This window comes from Erpetoichthys calabaricus, chromosome 1 (genome assembly GCF_900747795.2).
Source record: "Erpetoichthys calabaricus chromosome 1, fErpCal1.3, whole genome shotgun sequence".
In the NCBI taxonomy this organism is placed as follows: domain Eukaryota; kingdom Metazoa; phylum Chordata; class Cladistia; order Polypteriformes; family Polypteridae; genus Erpetoichthys; species Erpetoichthys calabaricus.
The window spans coordinates 192,326,337-192,346,694 of NC_041394.2; the positions used below are offsets into that span (position 1 = coordinate 192,326,337).

Here is a 20,358-nt window from a genome sequence, read left to right on the forward strand (position 1 = left end):
ACGTTTATTTATAGTTAATTAAGTGCACAAACCCAGTGCCGCAGCACCAATCACCCCAACAGTCCAGGCCAAAGCCACAGTATGCCTTCAGACCGCCTCCTTCTCTCTTCTCTCAGACCTTGTCCTCTTCCACCTGACTCCAGCTCCGAATGAAGGGAGGCGGCCCCTTTTATCTCCACCCGGATGTGCTCCAGGCGTGTACCGGCAATCTCCCACGGACACGCCCCAGTGTGGCGGAAGTGCCGGCTGTCTCCCCAGAAGCACTCCGGGTGTCCCCTCTCTTCTTCCCCCCAGTCCTTCCTGGTGTGGCGGAAGTGCTGGGGTCCAGGGTCCTCCAGGCATGGGGACGCCCCCTGGCAGTGACCACGGGCCCCTACAGGGTTGAGCTTCCAAGCCCTGTACCAGTGGACCCCAATATAACCAGGGCGGTAGCCCCCTCGTGGTCTGGAGGAGGCATGAGCCCTCCTCCTGTCTTCCTGGGCGTCCCGGCTGGGTACCACCCCCAGCCACGTGCCACAAGCCATATATAGTAAAAGACCACAATGGATTTTACTCATGTTAGCTAAGAACAGGAAGATAAGGCTACAGTAGCTATAAGACAAAAAATGAAACCAATAATGATTGGAAAAATATAATTTGATCTGATGGATGTCAACGTATTTTGCAAAATGCAGATTTTGACATAAACACCATAGATCCACAAATCCATTGTACTCTGTGTCACCAATACAGGCTTCTGGTGGCAGTGTAAATAATAGTCTGGGGATGTTTACTTGGTATACTTTAGCCCTTTTTTTTAATACCAATATTTCTTCAAATACATACTTCCTACAGTATAATGCACCATATAAAAAGCACAAATAATTTCATGTTGGTTCTATGAACACGACCATGACTTTGATTAACTCCAATTGCCTGCACAGTTTCAATCCAATCGGACATCTTTATGATGAATGGGGTGGAGCAGAAGGTTTGCACACTGAAAGTGTGGCTAGGGAGTCTACAGGAACTGGGTGATGCTATCAAGTTAGCATGAACCAAAATCCCACAAGACAAAATATGAAGACACCACATAAAGTCATGCATAACATCTATATATATAATTCACTAAGTCGATGGCAAGCAAGAGCACCTAAGACATGGCAAGCAAGATGCACGCAAGACTGAGCCACGCCCGCCAACATTTCACTAAGCAGCCGACCATGGGACGCACAACAGTGCCCCGCCCGCCAACTCTAACACTCCTCCCATGTCCATTACCTTCACATTGTTTTCCTTTTATTTCTGATCCCGTTCAACAACTATATGGGGACATCGACTTCTCAACTGTGACTCCGGAACAACTCAGTACGCAACCTATATTAAGCGTCACCAACGAAGACTCGCTACACCGTAATGAACAAGTACTGAAACATATCCCTACCGACGAAGTAACTTTCACCAGTGTTGCCTCATCGTCACAGACGATTCCGCAGATCAAGTTTCATTCCCCCGAAGAATTTCTTAATAGTCTTACTCCCACTGGCATGCCTCCGCATAAACTCAAAATTAAAATAGGTTCAGTCGTCATGCTTCTCAGAAACCTCATGCCAGCAAGAAGTCTCTGTGATGGTACTAGACGGACTGTTACCAGCACTCACCGCAATGTACTGGAGTGTAAAACAATCGCAGCTCCTACCTCACAAACAGTCCTTATTCCCCGGATATCCCTGACCCCATCAGATTCAAATTTGCCTTTTACTTTTACACACAGACAATTTCCTGTTAGATTGGCCTTTGCAATGACAATTAATAAAGCACAAGAACAAACTTTCAAAACGATACGCCTGTATCTGCCAAACCCAGTTTTCAGTCACGGACAATTGTATGTTGCTCTCTCCAGAGTTCCATCTTTTCATTCACTCACAGTCGTATCCTCAAACCCACCCCATTTGGACAAGTGTGTCGTTCAGGAAGTGTTCACCCATCAATAAATAATTATGCGGCGTATGCTACGCCGCAGGTTAGCTAGTCTTTTATATAACTAAGAATTTGGAAGAAGGAAAATGTGTTTTTTATGGTACTATACCATTTATTGGACTCCTTCTTATAAACAATGTTTAAATAAGATTATAAAATGACCTGCTACCTTACTCTGGGTCCTCACTGGCTAGATATCACAATGGATAAAGTTAGTTTCCTTACATGTCTTACCTCATCAAGCTGTATAAACTTTGGAACTTTTTTCTGAATCAAGCCCACTGAAGAACCATGAACTCAGCAACACTAGAGAAAGTCATTTATGATCCTTGTTTCCATGTTGGATCACAGACTTTTCCATGACAGTAAGTTGCCATCTTGGACTAAAGTGTTTTGTTTCAAAATGTTAGTTTGCATGTTTTATCTTTACGTTATCTATTTTAAGGTGTATTTGTGGAAAGATTAGCCAAGCATTGAAAGCTGCAAAATACAAGAAGCTTTTCACAGAGAGTGCATGCCCCCTGCAAAATACAGTAAATAGTGGCAAAGTTCTGGTTCAGCGATGTGTATTAAAGAGTGTGCATATTTCACACTGTAGCAGTTAAATTTTATGGTATCCAGGAATACAGCGCACACTTTAAGTCTCATCAGATTAACAAAATATTTAAAATGTCACATTACTTATACATTTATCATTACTGCTTTGACACCTCCTACCCAAGTGTACTGTCTACTTTTTAGCTGCTTGTAAACATGCTGTTCCTCTACATTAAGACCATGTTTCAGAAGGATAATATTAAAATAAAAAAATTCTTAATTTCACCATATCCTGGAATTTCTTTTTTAAAAGTTTATTCCAAAATCTGCATCTGTACTGTTTAAAATGTTACAAAAAATGTACAGTTTTTATGTAACATGACAAAAATTCAAATACCGGCCCATTTTATTTTTAATTCTGCTTACACTTGAAATACAAGAATGAACAGTGGAATTGGCTCAATTTTGGTATAGAATGTTTTTAAAAACTAAGTTATTGGCTGGGCTGTGTGATAACATAAAACAAATAATTATCTAGTATTTAAATTCCTCAATAGCCATATAGTGAGTCATTTCTGATCCAATGTTTTTAGTCTAGAGGGTACACAGTACTGACTTTTTAAACCACTTTTGCCATTGTTTTAAAAATGTAATCTTGCTTACTTACAGAAACAGCCTACTTCATTCTCATCAGCAGCACCAAAATGAAACAGCCTCCTTCAGTCCCATTAGCAGTACTAAAATGACACTCTGCACCATTAAGTATTTAGTCAGGTTCTGCAAAACCAGTGAGGTATCAGCTAGAGCATGCATCACCAAGCATCCATCAAACACTGCATAAATTCAGTAAAAAAAGAAATCCCTAACCTATTTTCAAGTATCTTACCAAAATATACAAAATCATTTTTTGTTACAAGTTTGGGTCACCTGTCACTTTGAGATAATAAACCGACTCTCAAACACAGGAAGCTCTACAGTCTACTTGTGACTTTGCACTGTAGGAAGAGAAGTAAATAAATCAAGGTAAATAGGTAAATAACATTTGATCTGGCTTTTATATACTAAGTACAGCAACGGCAAAAGTGCGACATGCATTCTTTCTCTGATGTAGAACCCTCATCATCATCTGAGCTCATCTCTGTTATAGCACGTCTTTATGTGAAAACAGCAGTGTTGGATCAGGGGGAGCATAAACATGACTGGGAGAATTTATAAAAAAAAAAAAAAAACTTTTATAAGTACCATAAAGTTACACCGGCTGTTACAGACTCAAATCAAATATATGTTTTTATTCTATACTAGTAAGAATAAGAGCAGCTTACTTCTCAAAAGGGAGGCAAACAGGGTCAAACCCGTGACCTTTTGATTACCAGTCAGCAGTTCTTACCGCTGCGCCACCAAAGCGGTCATTTTAAGGGTGTGTCAATGTCGCACCCTAACGTGGGTTCTTTTTCTGCAGTTATATTCTTGAATAAAAGCGCTCTTGTTTTGTTATACTCATACCTTTTGTGAAAGTGTTTGATATTTGGACTTCAGGCTTCACACATTATACACTTCATGTCTACATTTTGTTAATTATTACTAAAACATGAAAAACGTTTCTGTTTTAACGATGTGTTTACATAGATAGCTGTAGACACGGAACACACATGAAATGCATGTATTCCAAAAATTATATATTATTTACCCTATACAACTCTAAGCAACTCACATGCAGCTAAACAGACTTGAGCTGAAAGAATTTTCTGCCCTTTCTGCGTTTGGTTAGCAGCCTGCTTGTGTTGATCGACACATTTACAACACAAAAGACGCTGTTCAAAAAACAGTAAATACAATACAGGCATGCATTCAAGCACCAAATGCTTTTACCCTATGTTCAAATATGGTAGACTTAATTTTAAAATGAAGATTCTAATCTTAATCTGAGAGCCCTGTTAAAAGCCAAAATGCAGGTCTATCTTTTAGATATGAAAGATGGCAATGAATATAATGCTGTATATATATGCATGCTATTTGGCAGGTGCAGGGATTTCTGTCAGAGGAATCAATCCCAAGGAATGAAAATCCGCTGAACACTGGAATAGCAACTGGAGTCGGTTTCTGACAATTGCCAAAGTAGCACTCAAGTTCTTGTCAGCCCCATGTACTAGTGTGAACAGTGAGATATTTTTCAGTGTGGGTTCTAATGTGATCAATGAAAAGAGAAACAGAATTTCCTGCAACTAGGCAGAGATGCTCTTGTTCATTAAGAAAAATCTCCCAATCATGCTAAAAAAAAACAACAGAATGATAAACATCTAGAAAAAAGTTATTATTATTTATTTCTTTACAGTTTTACTCTTTTCTAATTTTAAAATTTTCATTCTTTCGGTTGTGGTTAGATCTATTCCATCAAAAAGAAAGAAAAAAATATTATGTAATATGTAATACTACAACCTCTAAAACCAAGGATCACATAAGGCAGATAAATGTGGTTGATCAGAAGGCATTTATTTTAATGACTGCAAATAATCTGCAAAAGTTATTGTTGTTCTTAAGTGGTATTTCCTATTCCACTGTCATTGTATCATTTTACTTACCCTTTTTCAATTTTCATTTTTTTCAATTAGTGTTATTTAGAGCAACAGCCTGCAATACTATTTCCTATATAACCAACAAGTAGCCAGCCAAATGTGGAAGATGTCATTGTTTTTTTATGACTGAACGTAATATGCAAAATTTTTATACAAATAAATGTTACATATCTCTGTAATTCTCATTCAGACAGATCAAGTCACATTTTTCTCTGTATATTATAAATGTGTACAGTATATAATTTCATCAGTATCAGAATCGGCAGATAAGTACATAGACATTATCAGATATCAGCATAGACCCAGAAATTCCATGGAAGTGCATCCCTTGGATGAAATCAAACAAATCACCAGGACCAGATAATAAATAACCCTCAAAGACTTTAAGGATGTTAGCGAGTACATATGTAAACCCATGAAGCATACTTTTAGTCACAGTACCCTATGGAAATTTTGAAGGACTGGAAAATGGGAAATATTATCTTGTTATATAAAAAGGGTATCAGGCAGATCCAAGTAACTTTAGGCCAGTAAGCTTAACGTGTATCACAGATAAATTAATGGAAGGAATTATTAAGGAAAACACTGAGCAACACATGGCTGAACTGGAGTTTTACTCAACAGCCAGCCTTGGTTCAGACAAGCGAGGTAATGTTCTACTAACCTGCTGGAATTCTATGAGTAAGTAACAAAAGGGTATAATCAAAGTAAATTTTACTTATGTTGACTTTCAGAAAGCACTTATTAAGGTGCCACATGAGAGGTTGGGCATCAAGCTAAAAGTGGGAGTTCAGGATGTAGAGTGTAGACGAATGCAAAATTGGCACAAACACAGGAAGCAGAGAGTTATGGTGCAAGGAACTCTATCAGAATTGGCTGATCTTACAAGTGCTGTCCCACAGGGGTCAGTGCTAAGACCGCTGCTATTTTTATATATATATATAAATGATTTGGACAGGAGTATGAATAACAAGCTGGTTAAGTTTGCAGATGATACCAAGGCTAGGTGGACTGGCAGATAATCTAGAATCTAATGAATCATTACAGAAGGACTTGGACAGCATGCGGGCTTGGGCAATGGGAATGCTGATTTGGATATATGAGTAACCCATGGAACTTAAGCTGCAAGTGCCCTGAATCAATATTAGGGGAAATTTAAGCTAACAAAATCTGAACTTATTGGGGGGGTTGATTCTGACAGCATATATCTCCCTAAATATAAGCTGCACAGAAATGATTCTCATATCATTTTAAAGCTCTTTTCCAGGTGTATTGCTTGTGTAAATACTATGTTATACCCAAAATGAAAAAAATCATCATTTTATGAGTGATTATAATATTAAAAATTGAATAGTGAAGAAACCTACAGTATATTTTTTAAATTATTCGATTTTTACTAAAGCTAGCTTATAATGTCATGAACATCTCCAGAAAATGTGGTTTTTAGTTTTTGTGTCATTGCTAAGCTATCATTACTTGTAGATGGCATCACATGGTTGCATATCACTAATGGGCTGTTTTCATAGCAGCCACATTGACATACAATAGTATTGCAAGTACAGGTGTGAGCAATGACATTAATTAAGGTTCCAATTATGCTACACTGAAAATCAACAGAAGCTTCATTAACATCATGGCTGCCCATGGGCCCATTCCAATTTGGCTAATAAATGCCAATGCTCCACCCTAGATTAATCGGAGGGGAGTGAGGTGTGCAAATCGGTCAGGTGTAATCAATCAATAGCAGATGCTGTCAATTACCTGGTGGAGATAAAAGCATCGTCTTTTCTGCAGCAGTATACATTTTCACAATATCTTCGGAAGAGAAGTTCTTTAGACTCAATCAGAAATCTTGTTCTGACCCTTTCAAATGTCATCTCAAGAAGATAACCCATGCTTTAAAAGATGTGCCTGACACAATGCGAGATTACCCAAGTCTCAATTTAAGGTCAGGTCAGCACATCTGCAGAAATTGCCGTGTGAGACTATCAAAACTCACACCCAAGAACAAACATCTGTCAGTCTGCCTCTTCAGTAGTGACTTAGCAGACCCTCCTGACCCTGAACCTGTGGCTGGTCCCTCAACATCTGGAGTGGAAGGTACTTGGCTAGGATGTGTTGAATGAACTATGCCCAGCACTGGAGAGTCAAGACTGAACTTTTTACATCCTCATTGACCATACCCATCCAGCTCATTCCCATACCATTAAGATATACTTGTCATGGATCATCAGGATGTGCTTTTAGTAGATGAACTTGTGATGGCAACAGGAAGACACAATTGCTACAACAAAGGCTCTGATGGAGTAGAAATTGAGATTGTAGCCATTGTTTATGTTCTTACATTCCCAACTTACCATTCAAAGAGTATAGTTTATACGTAACTTATTCATGATTCCACCAAAGTTGAAGTTCTTTACTCACTCTAGTGGTCTAAGAGCCCATCTAGTTTCAGTTTAGTTTATGTTAGTTTTCAGGTTTATGAGGAAAAGCTTAATCTATATTTTCTGAAAACATATAATGAAAGAGTGCATGATCTCAAATATGATTTGCTTAACCCAAAGCCCAGTGTCTCTCAAGTCAAAAGCGTGAATTGAAGAGAAAAACTTAAACTACTCTGATTTTACCACTAATTCTATTTTGTTTTAGTTACTTTGGGATTATTGTCTTTTTTAATTTATTTTGACAAATTAGTTATTTTATTTCAATTAAAATTATATTTTCACTGCTAGTTCTGGCTTTAGTCTTAGTTTTCATGAACCCTAATAACCCTGTATAATCATTCACTGATCAGTAACTGCTATTCAACAGCATTGTAAGGAATTGTGGTTTTGATGCACACTTCAGATAAGTAATGATATCTCAGCAATGACTCAAAAATCAAAGACCAAATTTTCTGGAGATGTTCATGACCTTATAAGCTAGCTTTAGTAAAAATAAAAAAAAAAAATTCTAAAAGCATAGGTTTTTTTGCTATTCAATTTTTAACATTACAATCACTCATAACATGGTATTTTTTCATTTTGGGGATAGCATAGTATTTATGCAAAATATAAAGCTGGAAAAGAGCTTTAAAATGACATGAGAACCATTTCTACACAACTTATATTTACGGGAAAAAAAAAACATAGCATAGAAAGAGTACAGAGAAAAGAGACTAGGTTGATTCAAGAGGCTACAGGGATAATGTTTGGGGAATACCTTTTTACTTTAAACAAAAGAAGATTAAGAAGAGACATGATTGAAGTGTTTAAAATTATGAAGTGAATTACTACAGTGGATTGAGACTGTTACTTTAAAATTAGTTCATCAAGAACGTAGGGACCCAGTTGGAAACTTGTAAATTTCATACAAACATTAGGAAGTTTTTCTTCACACAGAGAACCACAGATATGAAATAAGTTACCAAGTAGTGTAATGTGATGCACAGTAGGACTTAAGGAACCTTCAAAATCTGACTTGATTTTTTATTTTGAAAGAATTAAGTGGATAGGACTGGCAAACTTTTGGGCTGAATGGCTTGTTCTTATCGAGATTCAAGTCAAGTCAAGTTGGGGAGCATGCACTGGTATAGTGCATTGCCACACCCACTACACGACAAAACAACTCAGGATCCCGGTTGGCAACCCCCCCAGGCAGACACGCAGTCCAGTTCCACCCTCCAGAAATGACCCTCTATCTGCCACAGCCAGGTGTTACATTTGGCGACCCCTTGGCCTAGTCCTGCCACTTGGGTCCCCAACAATGAGGATCTTACAAACTGGATCACCCTCGAGGAAACACGTCACATGGCCGTAGTGCCGTACCTGATGCTCCCTCACAATGAATGTAATGTGCCTCACTCGGGACTACATGAGCAACAGCTCATTCGACACAAAGTCAAACCAACGGTACCCAAGGATTTTTCGGAGAGATACAGTACCAAAGGAGTCCAGTCTTCATCTCAGGTCACTGGATAGCGTCCATGTCTCGCAACCATATAGCAAGAGAGGAAGCACCAGGACTCTAAAGACTTGGACCTTCGTCCTTTTGCATTGATATTGGGAGAGCCACACACCACTTTCCAGCAACCTCATGACCCCCCCATGCTCTCCCAATCCGTCTACTGACTTCATTGGAAGAGTCACCAGAGGCATGAATGTCACTACCAAGGTAAGTAAACCTCTCGATAAGGTTGACACTCTCTCCGCAAACAGACACACTGCTGATGGCTGTGCCCAAGAGGTCATTAAAGGCATGGATCTTGGTTTTTATCCAGGACAGTCGCAAGCCCACACATTCATAATCCTCGCTCAGTCTCTCGAGCGCCCCAATCAGAGCCTCCATTGACTCTGCAAAGATCACAGCATCGTCAGCAAAGTTAAGATCTATGAATCTTTCTTCACCAACAGATGCCCCACAGCCGCTGGACCCCACGACTTTGCCTAACACTCAGTCCAAATAATGACAGTGCTCTTTTGGCATTAGATATTTTGAGCATTTCAGTTATCCTATTGGACAAGACCTGTGTCAACAAACTGCACAAACAGACATGGTTTTATTGATAAAGAAAATCAATTTTTATGCAAATAAGAGGCCTTCACAAGATGACTGGCTGCTTCTGAATTTACAGTAGCTGCTATTGTCAAACGAAGGCCAACAAACTGTTCATTTGTTACACCATCCTTACAAAGTACAGATGCTTTACTTGTACAAAAAGCTGTAGAGGAAAAAAACATTTTTAATAGACTTTACATACTGTATATTGTCATTAGAATCATGTTTACCTTGACATTCCCTTGCAAGTTACATGCCTGTACCAAGCTCTATACAGTATACAGGAAGTCAATGAGAAGAGCTATTAAACCAGTGATTAATCCGGCAGGCAGCTCCAAAAATTACTAAAGTTCATACAAGCAGAACGCTAACAAAAGGAACTGATTTATGTTCTCTTTTACTTTGTTGGTGAGAAGATGATTATAAATAAATTGCAAGTTTACACGGTCGCCTTCGTCTCCTCAGATTTTCTTCTAGGTGCTCTATTTTTCATCGTACCTCCTCAAAGATGTGCAGGTTAGTTCAAATAGAGATTCCAGTTGAGTGCAAGTATGGATGGATATGTGAGGGCACTCAGTGATACACTGGTGCTCTGTCCTGCCTCATGCTAGGTGCTACTGGATAGGCTCTGGCCCCCTGTAACCCTGAACTGGATTAATCAGGTTTGACTATGTATGATAATGATTTTTACCTGCAATTCTATTTAAGCAAATTTACTTCCACTTGTTTTCAAGATGTTATTGTGAGAGCATTTTCTTTTCTTTTCATCTTTCAACTGGTGAAAGAAATATTTTTTCATTCTGCTATTATTATTTAAGAGTCAGTACTGTTTTCTACTACTTTAATAAAAATACTGTTTCTGCTAAAATATAGTTTTTTTTACAATGTTTCAGGCAGTTTAAAAAATCATTCTTTCTGATATCCCCAGTTATTTACTTTAGCGAATGAAAACTTACAATTTGCCATTCTTTCAAAATTTCTGCTTCTTACACTACTGGTAGAATGAAAATACTGCAATTTTGACTTCTCTTATGTAGAAACAAATGACTCTGCTTGTTGTCATAAAGACGAAGACACAGAAATAGTGTGAGAGTTAAAATGAGTCAAGGAAATGTACCAACAAGATTTAAGTTAAAGCGTTTGCCTATTTTTAGTGTTGTGAATACATTTTCTAAAGACCGTAACATTTCTGCAAAAATGTTATTATTAACTGTTACTTAATCTGTTTAAATGATAAATTAAATATGTTCATGTAAACACATTACACACTTTTTTTTTCAATCAGGAAAACTAATACTTTCCATATATTAATATTGCCAGAGGCCTAAAAAATAATTTCATTCAGGCACTATTAGAGACAAATACTAAACAGAAACATACCCCCCTCTTCCACAAGACTGAAACTGGGGAAGAAGTTTTAATACAATAACAGTGATTCAATGCACACTTCCAAGACAACATCATAGGATCTTCAACTGACTTTATCTCTTTGGGTAACCCAGTAGGCATTCTAACTTTAAATCATATTGAAAATCTATGAGATCATCTTAAATTGCAGTTTATCAGCAAGTCTCATGTAGATACTGCCACAAAATTTTTTCAAAAAGAATATTTCAATCATGAAAAAAATTATGAAGGATAAACACGTTTTCAAGGCACACAATATGTAAATCTGATACTACATGGATGTCTCGATACTATTTCCAAACATACTTTTTCAGCTTCTAACTTTAAGATATCTGATAGCAAATAACTGGTTTTGTCTATAATTTCAATAATACAAAGATGAGATGAAGATATGTAAAACAACGACGTTCAAAAAACCTTTGCAGGATTATAGTACTATATACAGTATGCATGTACCAGTTGACAACAGCAATATTTCTTGAGGCTGATGTTCAAGTTGTACTGCACTTAATAAAATATTTTACTACCCCATGGATACTACACCTTTTAAATAATTACATATAATGTAAATATATATACACACAAAAAGCTGTAGAATAAATAAAACCACTTAAAGCAATGATACTTCTGTTACTTGTTTTGCCAAATGTAGAAAATCTAATTTTGGAATCTATAACTTAATTGTTAGAAAGATTAATTATAAGAATGCCAGCCCCTTTAAAGTAAAAAAAAAAAAAAAAACAACTCTTGTATTAAAATACTGTTTTTACCTTTTAGAAGCCCTGAATTGTCAATTGGACCAGGATATACATTTTGGTCTCCCATTTGGTACTTGTCCCAGCTGTCAAATCCAACATATTTTTTCCACTGTTTGAACCAGCGACTATCTACCAAATACCTGCAAAAATAAATAAATGAATAAATAGCAATGTATACTCTTTAAATTTCTTAATTTTGTCTATTCAAATTATACATTGACAGTAGCAGCTCTTTGTTATCTATGGCAGATAGTAAAATCTATCTATAGAAGATTATTTATGCCACATCAAGAAACATACTGGGCTACTTTGTGAAGGTATTGTGTTATTTCTCAAAAAAATAATAGGTGTGTACTTTTATCTCCTTAAGCCATCTAGTGAGTGACGAAGCAATCATGTACAAGGTATTGACAACGCAAAGTCACAGTCCTATTGTATATTTCTCTAAAACTGATGATGAACGTACAAGATCACCGACCACTGAGCACTATGAAAATAAAATTAAAAAAAAGACCTTTAAAGAAGAAAAGCTTAAGACAGTAGACTATCAAATGCACAAGAAACTAGTTCAGAAAACCATTGCAGGTATCACTATTACAGATGTAGCTAAGCTTTGTGAACCCAGAAAAAGAAGTAACATATTTCAGGACTAAAAGATACTTTACTCATTGGAATGTAATGATTGAAAATGATGATGAGGTATCTCAGAACAGTTCACATAATTAGGAACCATAATTATACAACAATTTAACAACCTATTCAAATTTTAAATTGTTTTGGCCTAAAGGAAAGAAAAGGATAAAGAAGAAATTACAAGTTGGTCATGTTTTCATCTCACACTGACAAAGACAATTAACAATGTTATAAAACATTCTCCCTAAATTTTTTTTTTATCTTTTTCAGTGCTTGCCAAAATATACTAATAAATCTTTCTTTTAACTGTACACAATTGTAACTTTGTTAATTTAGAACACAAAGAAGCCACATATATAAACCTTCAAAAAATTTAAACAGGGAATGCGTAATGGCACCACTTAAGTTCCAAAACATCAACTGAGCTGCAAAGACAATTATAAAACTAAGGAAACTGCCTTGAACAGGAAATCCTCACATAATTCCTCATTGTATACTTCGCTCCTTACCAGATTCCATTTATTTTTTATTTTCAATTCAATTACAATAAGAATCTGCCAGTTTAATACTTAATTCGAATTTCATACAAATGCAGGAGATACTTGAATGCTGAGATGTTACAGTCAATTACATCCTTATAAGAAAATTATATACTTTCAGAACCCAGCCACAGGAGATGCACAATCCAGTGTGTTTCTTTGTGCCGGTCACAAGCCTGGATAAATGGGGAAGGGCATCTGGTATAAAATTTTGCCAGATCAATATGCGGACAACAATACAAATTTCCATACCGGATCGGTTGAGGCCCAGGTTAACAACAGCCGCCACCAGGGTATTGGCAGAAATTGGGCCACTGTTGGCCGAAGAAGAGGTGGGAGACGTGTCCGGAGGCAGGAGGAGAGGAGGAAGGTAACGAGAGCAGAACAGTGGGTAGGAACTTTGAATGTTGGCAGTATGAATGGTAAGGGGAGAGAGTTAGCCGATATGATGGAGAGAAGGAAGGTTGATATATTGTGTGTGCAAGAGACTAAATGAGTAAGGCCAGGTGGATCGAAGGTGGATTCAAATTCATTGTGTGGAATGGTGTAGGGGTTATTCTGAAGGAACAGCATGTCAAGAGTGTTTTGGAGGTGAAAAGAGTGTCAGACAATGTAATGATCATGAAGTTGGAAATTGGAGGTGTGATGATGAATGTTGTTAGTGCATATGCCCCGCAAGCTGGGTGTGCGATAAATGAGAAAGAAGATTTCTGGAGTGAGTTGGATGAATTGATGGACAGAAAGTGGTGATTGGATCAGATTTCAATGGACATGTTGGTGAAGGGAACAGAGGAGACGAGGAGGTGATGGGTAGGTATGGTGTCGAGAGGAATGAAGGTTAGAGGATAGTGGAGTTTGCAAAAAGGATGGACATGGCTGTGGTGAATACGTATTTTAAGAAGAGGGAGAAACATAGGGTGATGTACAAGAGTGGAGGGAGATGTACACAGGTAGATTACATCCTGTGCAGAAGAGTCAATCTGAAGGAGACTGAAGACTGCAAAACGGTGGGTGACGTACAAGAGTGGAGGAAGATGCACACAGGTAGATTATATCCTATGCAGAAGAGTCAATCTGAAGGAGATAAAGGATAAAGATGGAAAAACATTCACAAGCGAGGAGGGTGAGCTGAGCAGATGGAAAGAGTACTTTGAGAGGCTAATGAAAGGAGAGAATGAGAGAAAAGAGGTTGGATGATGTGGAGATAGTGAATCAGGAAGTGCAACAGATTAGCAAGGAGGAAGTAAGGACAGTTATGAAGTGGATGAAGAATGGAAAGGCCGTTGGTCCAGATGACATACCTATGAAAGCATGGAGGGGTTTAGGAGAGATGGCAGTGGAGTTTTTAACTAGATTGTTAAATGGAATCTTGGAAAGTGAGAGGATGCCAGAGGATTATGAACTAACGAGGAAGTAAGTATTCTCTCACCTAACAGGTCTAAACGCCAAGATAGTGTTTTTACAGGAGACCCACTTATTAAGCAAGATTCAGTTTCGGTTTCTAAGAGACTGAACTGGCCAAATTCTCCACTCCAACTATACAAAGAAAACTAGAGGTGTGGAAATCTTAATTCAGAGAACAATTTCATTTGTAGTATCAGATGTAGTATCAGAGCCTGGAAGGCGATATGAGATGGTTATGGGTAATTTATTTAATTGTAAATTGATTTTGATAAATATCTATGCACCCAATGTGGATGAAGAGATTTCATCCAAAACGTATTTGCATCCATTCCTAACTTGAACATTCATAAAATTATAATGGCTGAACATTTTAATTGTGTTTTAAATCCAAATCTGGATAGGTCTTCAGCTTCAGAGGTGACAGCATCTAATATTGAAAAAACAATTACACAGTTTTTAATTAAACATATCAGACCCATGGAGATTTCTAAATCCATACTTAAGAGCATAATACTTATTCTCACCAGTACATCGTTGTTACTCAAGAATTGATTATTTCTTTATAGATAACCATTTCTTGCCCACAATCAAATCTTGCAAATACAACACTATTTTTATCTCTGACCATGCCCCTCTGATGATGGAGCTCTCATCACTATGCCTCACATACTCATCTCGCAGCTGGCACCTTAACTCCGTCATTAGCGGACGAGAACCATACAGAATTTATATTCAAGCAAACTGATTTTTTTTTTAGTGACAAATACATCCTCTTCGGTTTCTGCAGGAATACTCTGGGAAAATGAAGGCTTTCTTAAGGGGACAGATTATTTCACATATTTCCCACAAAAATAAATCGGAAACCAAGACGGCATCAGAGTCAATCAGTATTACCAGAATAGATCAAGACCATACCAGGTCTCCAAATGAGGCACTTTTTAGGAAAAGACAGGCTTAGCCATCAGAACTTAACCACTTGACAACAAAAGAAACAGAATAACTCATTTTAAAATTGTGACATCATTATTACGAACACGGAGAGAAGGCTAACAAGATCTTAGCGCAACAAATCCATAAGCAGGAAGTTCACAATGCAATATCAGTAATCACTACCACAGACGGAGATAGAATCATTGGACATGAAAATATAATGTACACATTTAGAGACTACTGTAAGTTGTTATATTCTACTCAGTTTAAAGTACTCAAGACACAATATAATGTACTTTTTGATACATTACAGATACCACAGCTACATACTCTAAGAACAGAGGAATTGGATAAATCTCTGAAATTATCAGAATTATTAGACTCTACAAGCTCACTTCAGAGTGGATAAAACAGTAGGTCCTGATGACTACCCTGCTTAATTTTATAAAACATTTTCAGTTAAGTTAGGCTCCCCTCTTATTAGCAACATTTACAGAAGCCAGAGACAAAAATAGATAACTCAAACCTTTTGCCAAGCATTAATTACCATTTTTCCTAAGAAAAATAAAGACTTACTACAATGTGCATCATACAGAACAATCTCACTTCTGACTAATGATGATAAGATACGCTTCAAAGCCCTAGCTAAAAGGACTGAGAAAGTGTTCCCTTCAGTAATATCACAAGACCAAACTGGATTTATTAAAAGTAGACATTTGGCTTCCAATCTTCAACACCTATTTAATGTAATATATTCAACCACGAAGTTTAACACTCCAGAGATCAATTTATCTTTGGATGCAGAAAAGGCATTTGATATGGTTGAATGGGATTACCTGTTGGACACATTGTATAAATCTGGGTTTGGCCCAAACATATGCGCATGGATCAAACTACTGTACACCAGTCAAGAAGCTTCAGTTTGTATTAACAACATTATTTCAGACTACTTCAAACTAGAATGTGGATGCCCCTTGTCACCACTGTTATTTGCAATCACCATTGAGCCACTGGCTATTTACTTTCGAAATGCATCAAAGATAATCAGAGAAGGACTTGAACAGAAAATTTCACTATATGAAGATGATATGGTACTGTATAAATCAGATCCATAAAAGTCTGTGCCTACAACCCTAACAGAATTTCAAGAGGTATCTGGACTTAAAATTAATTTGAACAAAAGTGCTCTTTCCAGTGAATTCTCTAGCAAACAACATTAGGTTATACATCTTCCCTTTTATCATTGCAGATCAGTTTATATACCTGGGGTAAACATCATAAGTAAATATAACGCTCTTTTTCAACAAAACTTTGCTGTTTGCATGGACAAAATTAAACAAGATGTGAATAGATGGTCTAACTCCTTACTGGAGCAGGTAGAATTAACATCATGAAGATGAATATCCTCCCTAAGGTTCTGTTTCTATTTCAAAACATCCCTAAATATATTAACAAATCTTTTTTTAAGAAATTACATTCAATCATAACCTCATTTATTTGTAATTCGAAAAATCCATGCATTCAAAAGGCAACCCTATAACAACCTAAATCAGAAGGCAGCATGGCTCTACCTAATTTTCAGTTTTATTACTGGGTGGCAAACATACAAGCTATAAAAACCTGGACATTGACACAAATAGATGAACACACACTAGCTTGGTCTGCAATAGAAATGAAATCTTGTAGCACTTCTTTATATTCCTTGCTTTGTACTCCAATAAATACAAGGTATCGCCAATATAGTAACAACCCAATTGTCCTTCATTCACTCAGAATATGGAACCAATGTAGAAAGCACTTTAAGTTACAGAATATCTTATCTGTGGCACCTCTACATTATAACCACCTTTTTTCACCCTCTCGAACTTACACAGTTTTAATGTTTGGAAAACGTATGGGATTACAGTAATCCCTCCTCCATCGCGGGGGTTGCGTTCCAGAGCCACCTGCGAAATAAGAAAATCCGCGAAGTAGAAACCATATGTTTATATGGTTATTTTTATATTGTCATGCTTGGGTCACAGATTTGCGCAGAAACACAGGAGGTTGTAGAGAGACAGGAACGTTATTCAAACACTGCAAACAAACATTTGTCTCTTTTTCAAAAGTTTAAACTGTGCTCCATGACAAGACAGAGATGACAGTTCTGTCTCACAATTAAAAGAATGCAAACATATCTTCCTCTACAAAGGAGTGCGTGTCAGGAGCACAGAATGTCACATAGATAGAGAAAACAATCTCTAGCAAACAAATCAATAGGGCTGTTTGGCTTTTAAGTATGCGAAGCACCGCGGCACAAAGCTGTTGAAGGCGGCAGCTCACACCCCCTCCGTCAGGATCAGGGGGAGAGAGATAGAGAGAGACAGAGTTTGTTTTTCAGTCAAAAATCAATACGTGCCCTTCGAGCTTTTAAGTATGCGAAGCACCATGCAGCATGTCATTTCAGGAAGCAGCTGCACAAAAGATAGCAACGTGAAGATAATCTTTCAGCATTTTTAGACGAGCGTCCGTATCGTCTAGGTGTGCGAACAGCCCCCCTGCTCAATCCCCATACGTCAGGATCAGGGAAAGTCAGCGCAAGAGAGAGAGAAGAGTAAGCAAAGAGTAAGCAATCTAGCTTCTCAGCCATCTGCCAATAGCGTCCCTTGTATGAAATCAACTGGGCAAACCAACTGAGGAAGCATGTACCAGAAATTAAAAGACCCATTGTCCGCAGAAATCCGCGAACCAGCAAAAAATCCACGATATATATTTAAATATGCTTACATATAAAATCCGCGATGGAGTGAAGCCGCGAAAGGCGAAGCGCGATATAGCAAGGGATCACTGTAAATCATTTAGACACCTGTATATAAATAATGTCTTTGCATCCTATGAACGATGCCCAGTTTTCCTCACCTCCCACCTATTTCTATTCCAAAAGAGATATTGATCAGTCTTGGGGTCTCAAACAGCATTTCTATAATATATAAAAACATTTTCAAGTCTTTTCATTTTAAAGATCCCAGAGTACAGTGGGACAAGGATCTCTTAGTCAACATTTCAGAAATGGAGTGGAAGGCAGCCACACACAGAATTCACTCTAGCTCTATACTGTACATCTATGTACCTTGTTTGAAATTGTCCAAGATGTTTCCACGGCACGATCCAACCTTCGAACGTTGCAATCGAGCACCAGCTTCACTGGGTCACATAATTTGGACATGTACCAAATTAACATCATTCTGGACAAAAATTTTTAAATGCCTATCAGTCAGCCTTGGTATCACAATCCCTCCTAATCAGCTAACAGCTGTGATTGGAGTACTCCCAGATGGACTTAAAGTGGAGAAGGACAAACCCTAATTGCCATTACTTCACTACTAGCATGTAGACTTTTCTTGCTCACCTAGAAGAATTCTAACCCACCTCTTTTAAGTCAGTGGGTAACTGATGTTATATACTATTTGAAATTGGAAAAAATCTAATTCTCACTTAGAGATCTGTTCATTTTTAAAACCTGGCAGGACCTAATCAATAACATTTCAGAATAAGTATTTATATTAGGGAAAAAAGACTCCTTTCTCTTTTTACTACTCGTAACAGTTTTGCTCTGGCTGTTGGCCTTCCTCTCTTTCTCATGGGTGAGGGCTGATTTTACTTTATTTTAGTTTTGTTAAGTTTGACTTGATTGTTTGGACTGTTATATGATTTTAATAGATTCAATAAAAACTAAAAAAAAAAAAAGGAAAAAAAAACAATATCACTGTATAATAAGCAGTACTTTATCTCTTTTCTTACTTACCTTGCTTTACTCAGTGACATACTGAAGGCATGCAGGTATACATGGAACACACACTTCATTTAAACACTTTTCAAGAGGGATACAACACTTTTTCAATGAACTATAAGGGTACCAACAAATCTGTCTATGTCTGTCCATTGCTGAGGTGTCATCCATTGCATGGCTGCACTCAGGTTCTAAATTGAGATCTTGAAGTGGTTTGTTGTGTGGTGGGTGCGACAATTTGTTGTACCAGTGCATGCTCCCAACCTCTCTCTCTGTCCACCTGAAAACACTTTTGGCAGTGTGTGCACATACTGGAGCTAAAGTAATCTATCTAGCTAATAAGCATGCAAACATACGCATGAACTTCAAAAATAATCGGTTGCATCTATGCTGTTTTCTATGTCATCTCTCCATGGCAAATCCACACAAAATAGCTTCTTGTTTCAATGCCTCATTATCCACCTTATAAGTAACGTCTGACCTGATAACACCTTTATGGTAATGTATTACAATGTCCTATTTGAGACAATGCAACAGGAAAGATTTATAAAGAATTGGGGCATAATCCCATTTGTCTATTAGGAATAATGGTCCTAAATTCTTGCCTGCTGACAAAATGTATCACTTACAAAAATGCTAATTATTTTATTGTATTCCTTAGGAAAATATGTATACTCCCCAATTTGAATACAGAACACTGGAGCTATGGGGGAGTAGTATTATTCAATCCCCAGTTTTTTTTCTGGACAAGGCAAGGCTGTAAACCTACTGAATCTACATGTCTCAGCATACATTTCACTTCCTTACTGAAGCATTATACCCACAACATTTTATTCTGGGTAGGGGGTCCTCTGTTGGCTTCTGCTGCATAAAGTGGAAGGACCACATGAATGGTTTCTTCTGTATTTTATTTTTCAAACTTAATGCCTTCAGCCATAGACAGTAGATCTCCTTATGTGTCAGTGGTAGGTGAAGATCAAAAGATGTTCTACTGCCACATTTTAATGGTGATCATATCTTATACTGAAAGCATTCCTGATACAGGATCTGCTTTGTGTTTTCAAAATACTGTAGCAACATTTACAAGGACTAGATATCTTAACTCATAACTGCCTTGTACTACTTAGCCTTTAATAGAAAATAACTCAAACAAGAAGTGTGAACACTATAAAATATATATGTGTGTGTGTGTATATATATATATATATATATATATATATATATATATATATATATATGAAATCATATATAAGGTGTTAGTTTCTTGCTAAAATCTTCATGACAACACTATAATTACAAGTTCACAATCTCGC

The 20,358-nt window shown here is 37.3% G+C and overlaps 1 protein-coding gene across 1 annotated transcript in view; it reads right to left on the bottom strand.

Annotated features, from left to right (window-relative positions):
* LOC114658458 (ubiquitin carboxyl-terminal hydrolase 15-like) overlaps positions 1 to 20,358 on the bottom strand; it is a 190,725-nt gene that overhangs the window by 162,951 nt on the left and 7,416 nt on the right. The window contains 1 exon segment of the mRNA XM_028810532.2: positions 11,783 to 11,910. Coding sequence (XP_028666365.1) covers positions 11,783 to 11,910 — 128 coding nt within the window.